A 7740-nucleotide genomic window follows, 5' to 3' on the forward strand; every position below is an offset into this window, starting at 1 on the left:
TTACAAACAGCTGGAGACAGATAAAAGCGGAGACAGTTTTAACCTAAGCGAAGACTGTGAATGTGGGCTTTCCTTTGTTCCTCAGAGCTTTCAGTTTTCTTCCTTCTTAGTTATATTTTTATTTGCAAATGAGACGATGCATGGGACAGCTTCTGAATGCTTTTTCTTTTTTCTTTCCCCTCTTCTTTTTTTTTTTTTTAATTTAACTTAAGGAGATTCCTGTTTCTCCTCAAACTCAACTCCTGTGCCTGACTCTGCTTCAGAGGTATGCAAGAACAGACTCTGTGCTCCCTTCTGCCTCACTCGTGGCAACTTCCAGAGACGACACAAAGACCAGACTTCCACAAATAACCATCACCGATGATGCATTTTGCCATGGTGTGGTAGATGTAAAACAGTCCTGAAGCAATCATTTTCAGATTTTCCAGTAACACAGAATGCAATGGCGTAAGTTAGACAGAGAAAAGGAACTGCAATCTTCAAACAAAAACCTTCTATCACTTCTTCCAAGTACATAGGGGAAAAATTCTAAATCCTAGCATTCAGAGTGAGTAGTGATTTACAGTGACATTAATTAGAATCACTTACTGAGCTAAGTTCCCCATGCAATGCTTTGAAACCGTAGAAACTGTACCTTGCTGCTTCTAATTAAATGTCTTGGACTGATGTTTTGGTACAGCAGGAAAATGTTGCTTTGCTAGACTTTTCAATTGCTCTAATCCATCAAGTCATACCGACCCAATAACGTACAGCTCTGTCAAGTTGACTCTTGTATGCACATAGGCTCATCTACATAAGGAGTTATTCCAGATCAGCTTTTCCTGATTAAATCTGCTGTGGATGTTATGGCAACAGAAATAGCTCTTCTGTCATATAACCTGTATTAGACCACTCTTTCTTTTTGTTAATTGCAATCTTTTATGGCTCTGTATGTTTTCTGTAGGGATAAAAAAAAAGCATTAGTTCAGATGTATTTCTACTGTACTGTGTACTTTCCACTTAGCTTGCTGCTTTCCTTCAAAAAGTAAAGCCTATTTAAAGCACGTTACAAGCTGTATTACCTACAGACTTCTCAGGTATGCTTTATGGCAAGCCAAGATGTTTTCACAATGCCATTCCTGCAATTTCAACATCTGATAAATAAAGGCATGACTATTTTCCTCCAGCTGTTCTCTTTGATATTTAATTGTCCTAAGTTGGTGCCTCCTTTTCAAAGCCCATGGAAACACAGGCATATGGATACAGACAAGTTTATGGGAAATAATGAGAAAAGGAACATTTCTAGGCTATTGCACCTTATGTGGAAAGTGAGATACCTTACTCTTTCCAATTAAGACTAGTGTGTGGAAAAGAATAGTAACATGAGTATGTTTTTACACAATGACTCCATTATAAAAGTCCATTACTGTATAGCCATAGATTCAAAAGGCAGGCAAATATTGTGACATTTGTTGGTGATTTACCCTTCTCTGTTTAATAACTGGAGTGTTGTCCTGGATTGTAGCACCAAAACAATTAATAAAGAAATTTTAAGAATTAAATGTATTAAAGACATAAAAAGTCTTTAAGGATTTTAAACACTCATAATGTCTTTTAGGCCAACAAAATTATAAATTCGATTGTATCTATGCGGTAGTTCCACATTCAGAGCATGAAGGCACATTTTAGACTTCTCTCTGCAATTTATGGTGGTTTGTTTTTTTTTTCACAAACATGTTTCTGGTGTTTTATACACTTGCATTACAAGTGCAGTTACACTTTCTAAACATTTTTTTTAATAGCCTAGAAATACTCATATTTAAATGGTATATGAGTCAAGACAGGTTTCCTATAGAAAAACTCTAAAGAAGTTGCTCTTTGCTATCATTTTGAAAGAGGAGCTCATATTTCTAGGATGCAAAATAAAATAGACCCCCTTAAGACAAATAAGTGTCAGATGTATCTTCTTAAACCATACACTTCCTGCCCAAGATTATGCATAGGTACAATTTAGCTGTAACAAATAATGACAAAAACTGGAGGTCTATGTCACTTCTGGAGCTCTTCCATGCATTAGGATTTGAAATATACCTACTCTTAAAACCTTCTTTATCTCTTCTAATTTGAGATTGTTCATTCTACCCTGTCTTTTTCCTTACTGTTTTGTTACAGGATACAATACAATGACAAATGGTAGATAACAATTTTCAAGCTTAAATAAAGCCAAATATAAAAGCTCTTCAGAAGTTAAATCAGCTTTATTTGTTAAAATAGTGAACTGTGTACAAAGGAAAATACTATAATATACAATACTTAAGGCATAGAATATTGGGTTTTTTTGCTTCCACTGGAAGAACAGTATTTTAGAACTAAAGAATCATTAGAACCAGACATTGATAGTATTAATAAAAGCTTAAATAAAGCCAAATATAAAAGCTCTTCAGAAGTTAAATCAGCTTTATTTGTTAAAATAGTGAACTGTGTACAAAGGAAAATACTATAATATACAATACTTAAGGCATAGAATATTGGGTTTTTTTGCTTCCACTGGAAGAACAGTATTTTAGAACTAAAGAATCATTAGAACCAGACATTGATAGTATTAATAAAATAAAATACTTCACACTCTTATAATCTGAATTTACAATAATCCGAGCATTTCAGCATTAACTAAAACATCTTAATCTGCCTCCAACGCATAGGTAGCAGTGTCTTCTGTAGCTCACAGAAGAAAAAAGTTGTATGAGTCATGGTGAGGGTTGATATTTCCCTTTGTCCAGTTTCACAACGGCTAGCTGCAGAACTCCAGGAGGGCGGTGAGCAGGCAAGCGAGTACAAACACTGTTTGCTGTAATCTTAGGCCATTAGAATATAGTCTAGTAATTTCCTCCTTTCCTGATTTCATTTCTACAAAAGTATCAAGAAAATAAAACGGTTAGTGAGTAAAAAATGTAAATTTTAAACCAAAACCAAATATTTTCAACATACTTTGAAAGTCCTCCGACAGCTCACAGGTACTTAAGTTAAAGGTATCAGCTGTTAAAGCCAATCAAAGAAGCTATTCTCAGGGGAGAGATGTGAATAGATGTCCCATCAATGATCGTTTGAGGAGCAACTGATAGCACTTATCAGCTCTTGCAGGCATTAATCTCAGAATAATCAAAAAGTAAATACCAAGCAAGAGCAGGATCTTCACAAGAGGTATGCACTCAATTCTGCATGTAGCCTTTTAACCCTTCCGTTAACAAGACGGGTCTTCTTTTATTAGCACAAGCGGAGAGCCATACCCTCAAGCATGTGAAAACCACGGAGCCCAGGCTCAGGGAATGAACAGAGGGATGATTTTCCACTGCCACCTTTATTGTCTCTATAAGCTGATCTCAAGAGTAGTAAGCAAGAGACTGCTTTTATTGAGCATGTTGGTGCCTGATAGCCCTTCCGTTAACAAGACGGGTCTTCTTTTATTAGCACAAGCGGAGAGCCATACCCTCAAGCATGTGAAAACCACGGAGCCCAGGCTCAGGGAATGAACAGAGGGATGATTTTCCACTGCCACCTTTATTGTCTCTATAAGCTGATCTCAAGAGTAGTAAGCAAGAGACTGCTTTTATTGAGCATGTTGGTGCCTGATAGGTCTTTTGCTCCTGTAATGGAAAACAATAGGACTGATTCAAAGGTGAACACCCAAGGGAACTTGAGCAGTTATCTCTGTTGAGTTTAAAGTTGGGTGCCACACAAAATTAGCCAGTACAGAAGACTTCAAGACAAAAGTGGTTTTGGTGGTGGGTTTTTAATTTGGGTGGGATTTCATACCCCCACTTTTTTTTTTTTTTTTACTCCACTCCTGAGGTTGGTGGTGGGTTTTTTTCTGTCTGCGATAACAAAGACAGGAATGTTACCTTTCTTTTGCATTTCACTTCTTTGGACTTGTGGGCTTATTACACAGTAGGGCATATCCTGGGAACCTAAAAGGCTCAGGGTTTGAAATCTGTATTTACTTCTGAGTTGGTGGTATAACCCAGGAGTCACAGCTTCAATGCTCAGATAGGAATCTGGTCAGGAAAGAAGAGGCTGGTAGTCCCTTATGGTGCAAATGAATCTTGAACCTATTTAGGTCTGTTTTTTTCTTACCCTGGTTACTAATGACGTTGGCACAAATGAAGGAAATATATTACAGTACAGGATGTGTTTGAGAAACTGTGGATGGAGAAGGGTAAAAAATCTTTTACTCTAACTCTGCCACTGCAGATAAAACAATATTAAACTCTCATTAGTCATCTCAGAGTACTGAAAACAATCTCAGTAGCTAGTTCTCCATAGAAAGTAAGTACCTGCAAAGCAATCCTGCAAATCTTTATTCTAGCTGATATGCAGCTTTCAAAACTACTCAAACTTTTATACAGGGATTTTCAGAGGCTGCTGTATAAAGATTTGGCTTAAAGTAATGCAGTGCTTTTGAGGACACTGGGTGCTACTACTTTACACTAGTCAGCAGTATGGCTACACTTTTTTTTTTTATAGAGTGTGCTCAGTCTGAGAACTCTGTACAAGATACTTTGAGGATTAAGATACAGATTGTATTTTAAGGTTCATACTGGTTTTCTGCCATTTATGTGTTAAGTAGCTTATGCAAGAACATGAAAGCTTTCAGTACTTGTAGCATAATACTGGTTTCTACTTCTACTGCACCAGCTTACACTGCTGTTTTTCTTCTTTTCTTATCCAACAAAGGTTTTTGTATGCTTGGATATAGTTTAGATGTACAAATTGTCCTGCTTATGTGGGAAGTCAGACATGTGAAAGTTTTGCGGAAGAGAGAAACATTTAATCCCAGTAATTTGCAATTAAAATAGGGGTGGGGGTGGGGTAGATTTCCTGCTGCACAGGGTTATAAAGATGTCAAAGTATTTTATGTGATGTACTACACAGGCAACATTTACTGTGTCACTAATGCGTTCTCTGAAGCAACGCGGGCCACCGCAGAAGTCTAAATAGAGCACATGCAGCATGCTGCAAGTACCTCCACCTTTGCATAAGACACAGTTCTGTTACCTACGAGATAAAAATGGTTGATTTGACGCCGTTCCTTACCACACTTATCGTGCATTATTTCTGAGAGACAGTTCAGAGTTCCGTAGCCGCACCGGCACAGCCAACAGCCCTTCAGCACCCAGGCGCCGTGGGCGATGCTGCCGCAGTTGCTGTCAAGGACAATGGAGACATTTGGTACCTCCCTGGTCCCACTGCAGCAAACAACCATCCAGAGCAGCTCAGTCACTCTCTCTGGGTTTGGTCTGGTTTTTACCTTTGTCGCTCATCATGTTCACAGTATCTGCCAGTGAAATGCTTTAGGCAGGCACAAAAAGCCCCCAGGATACAGGTGCCTCCGTTTTGGCAGCAGTGTCTGTTCAGTTTTTTACCTGCAAAGACATTATTACAGGGGTTACCAGGCATCACGGAGGCTCCGAACCTCCCCTTTTCCTCACTTGTTCTCTCAGGTCTCTCCAGTTGCCAAAGGATCTTAAGGATATCTAGTTTTATTGTCCTTAGAGACAGTAAAATTATCTGCCTGTTAGGAGTGTTTGTTCAGTTAAGCCCAGTTTGTTTAGTTAAGGATTAGAAGCAAACTACCAGGGATTACAGGACGGTCAAGAAGCAGCGCCTGGCAAGTCCTGGGGCAGCAGCAGCTTGTATTCAAGTGAAATATTTCACTTTGACGGAGGCAGGTTTCAGTCACACCAAGAAATAGGGCATTGTTACCGGGAAGTGGTGCTTACTTTTGAAGAAAGGAGGCTTTGTTACTAGGAGGAGTTTCTTAGTTTTGAGAGGAGAATGCTCCCTCAAGCCTTTCTCAGACTCCTGGGACTGAGTACCAGTCTAAAACTTTATTTATGTTTCCTCCCACATATATCTGTTCTTGTTGCTTCCCCCTCCCCGTTAGTACTGTTGCTTTCATACAGCTCAAAATGTATTTTTTTAATGAAAAAATTTTGCTCATAAAATATGGTGAATTAGGTAAAGTGAACAGAATTTTACAAAGTTTTGCAAACTCTTTTGCAAGTCCGAGGAACCAATCCCTGCTTAATTCCTAGTAGCCTTCCCTAACTTCCGTTAGCACCTTTTGCAGGTAAAAGATCCCCGGTTCTACCTTAAATCTTTACCACCATATCATAAGTGGCCACGGGAACAATTTAAATGAGCAGCCACAGAAAACCGACTGGCTGGAATCTTCCAGGACAACACGCAAAGGATGACTGTGATATAATATTTTAAAAAGCAATTTTATGGCATTGTTTAAATACATAATGTTGCCTACTCTCTGTAATCCCGGTGAAAGGTATCAATGCCCTGGAACTTTGTTGCTTTCTGCTTTCGTAACTCTGATTCAGGTCACTGAGAGCATTTATGACAGTCCCTTCGTTCTTGATCTGCTGCTGTTGTGCCGTGGCGTTGAGATTTCGCACATCCTCACCTTCTTTTTCACGACCTTGGCAAGAAATGCAAAGAGGGAAGGCTAGCTTGTAACGAAGCAATGAATACTGTAAAGGTACAGGAGTAACACGACGGGGGGAAGTGGGGGGAGACAGGAAATTTTCCTTACCTTTTCCTAAATGAACAGCCTGCCAGACCACAGTCACAGTGAAAAGAATTCTACAAAACAGACAAACGAACAAAAAAACAAAACCAAAAAACCAAAACAAAACCAAAAGGAAAAAGTCAAAGAGATGAAATAAATTTGTGCTGATAAGACACAAGCACCGAGACGAAGATGGGGGCAAGGAGCTTTTCCGAAGCTTTGTCAACCATTGACAGTATAAACTATGAATACTTTATGTCAGCAGTCATCACAATCAACACATCAAAACCCTCAAATTAAACTCGAAAATCGGGAAGCGGGAGGGAGGCGTGGAGCGGCGGAGCGGGAGGAAAGCAGGGACATACGGATTAGACTCGCTGCCAGAAAGGTACAGATTCCATGTATTTGCTGGTTGACAGCCACTCAAAAGTGTCTCTTTCTATACATTTCTATACCGCAACTGGGTTGTTGTCAGCAGTTACAGAGGCAGCAAAAGCAAGAGGAAAACATTAGCCTTCACCGGCAGTTCCAGGTACATTTCATCTTTTCAGCCTCCTGGCCTATTACCAAAAAACCCACCAAAAAACCCCACTGCTAAAATGAAAAGCATCCTTGGCTAGAGAAGGTCCGTGGCAGACCGTGGCAGCCCAGGCAGCCTTACCTAACATGATTTCCCCAGTACATTTTCCTGCAGCCTGAAATACCCGTGAGGTCCTCCAGGAAAGCTTGAGCAGCCCGAGGAGGTCCAGAGCCCCCCACTCAAGGCTGTTGCAGGCAGCACTCCCCACGCCGTACGCAGCAGCAGAGGAGGGTGGACGAAGCTTTCCTCGTTCTGTCCAGCTCGTAACTACGTCGGAAGGACATAGTTCCCAGTTGCACCGCTCGCCGAGCCCTCACTGAGGCCCTGGCCAGCAGGGACCATCTATGGACGCCGGGACTCTCCGGCCTGCCCCCAATTTACATGCACGGCTGCAGGGTGGAGCAACGTGGGGGCACCGACTGCTTGGGGGGAGACTTAAGGGCCCATGACCACAGGAAAGCCCAAGCCTGGAAAATCTCAACCCCAGTTTATTTCTTAACACAAAATACCCTGTACCACCACAGGCTGCTTGGGGAAGAAAAAATTCTTCCGCAGAACTGCAAAAGGTATATGATAAACTGCGGCAGGGATGTGATAGGGGGGG

At 40.6% G+C, this 7740-nt stretch overlaps 1 protein-coding gene across 1 annotated transcript; it reads right to left on the reverse strand.

Moving 5' to 3' along the window:
* Positions 1-2770: 2770 nt before the first annotated feature.
* LOC104516530 (cryptic protein-like) lies at positions 2771-7240 on the reverse strand. The gene is made up of 6 exons (XM_010160884.1): positions 7218-7240; positions 6581-6630; positions 6296-6466; positions 5285-5399; positions 5071-5180; positions 2771-2886 (listed from the first exon to the last, which is right to left on the reverse strand). Exons 1-6 carry the CDS (start codon positions 7238-7240, stop codon positions 2771-2773), a joined length of 585 nt encoding a protein of 194 aa, XP_010159186.1.
* Between the last annotated feature and the right edge of the window lie 500 nt (positions 7241-7740).

This window comes from Eurypyga helias, unplaced genomic scaffold, assembly GCF_000690775.1.
Source record: "Eurypyga helias isolate BGI_N326 unplaced genomic scaffold, ASM69077v1 scaffold27920, whole genome shotgun sequence".
In the NCBI taxonomy this organism is placed as follows: domain Eukaryota; kingdom Metazoa; phylum Chordata; class Aves; order Eurypygiformes; family Eurypygidae; genus Eurypyga; species Eurypyga helias.

Bases quoted from the DNA above. Each gene is read 5' to 3' on its own strand.
- LOC104516530 (XM_010160884.1), bottom strand. From the start codon at position 7,240: ATGTACTGGGGAAATCATGTTAG. The intron at 6,467-6,580 runs GTAAGGAAAATT...TTTCTTGCCAAG, and splicing joins GGCTGTTCATTTAGGAAAAG to GTCGTGAAAAAGAAGGTGAG. The intron at 5,400-6,295 runs GTAGGCAACATT...ATGTCTTTGCAG, and splicing joins TTTCACCGGGATTACAGAGA to GTAAAAAACTGAACAGACAC.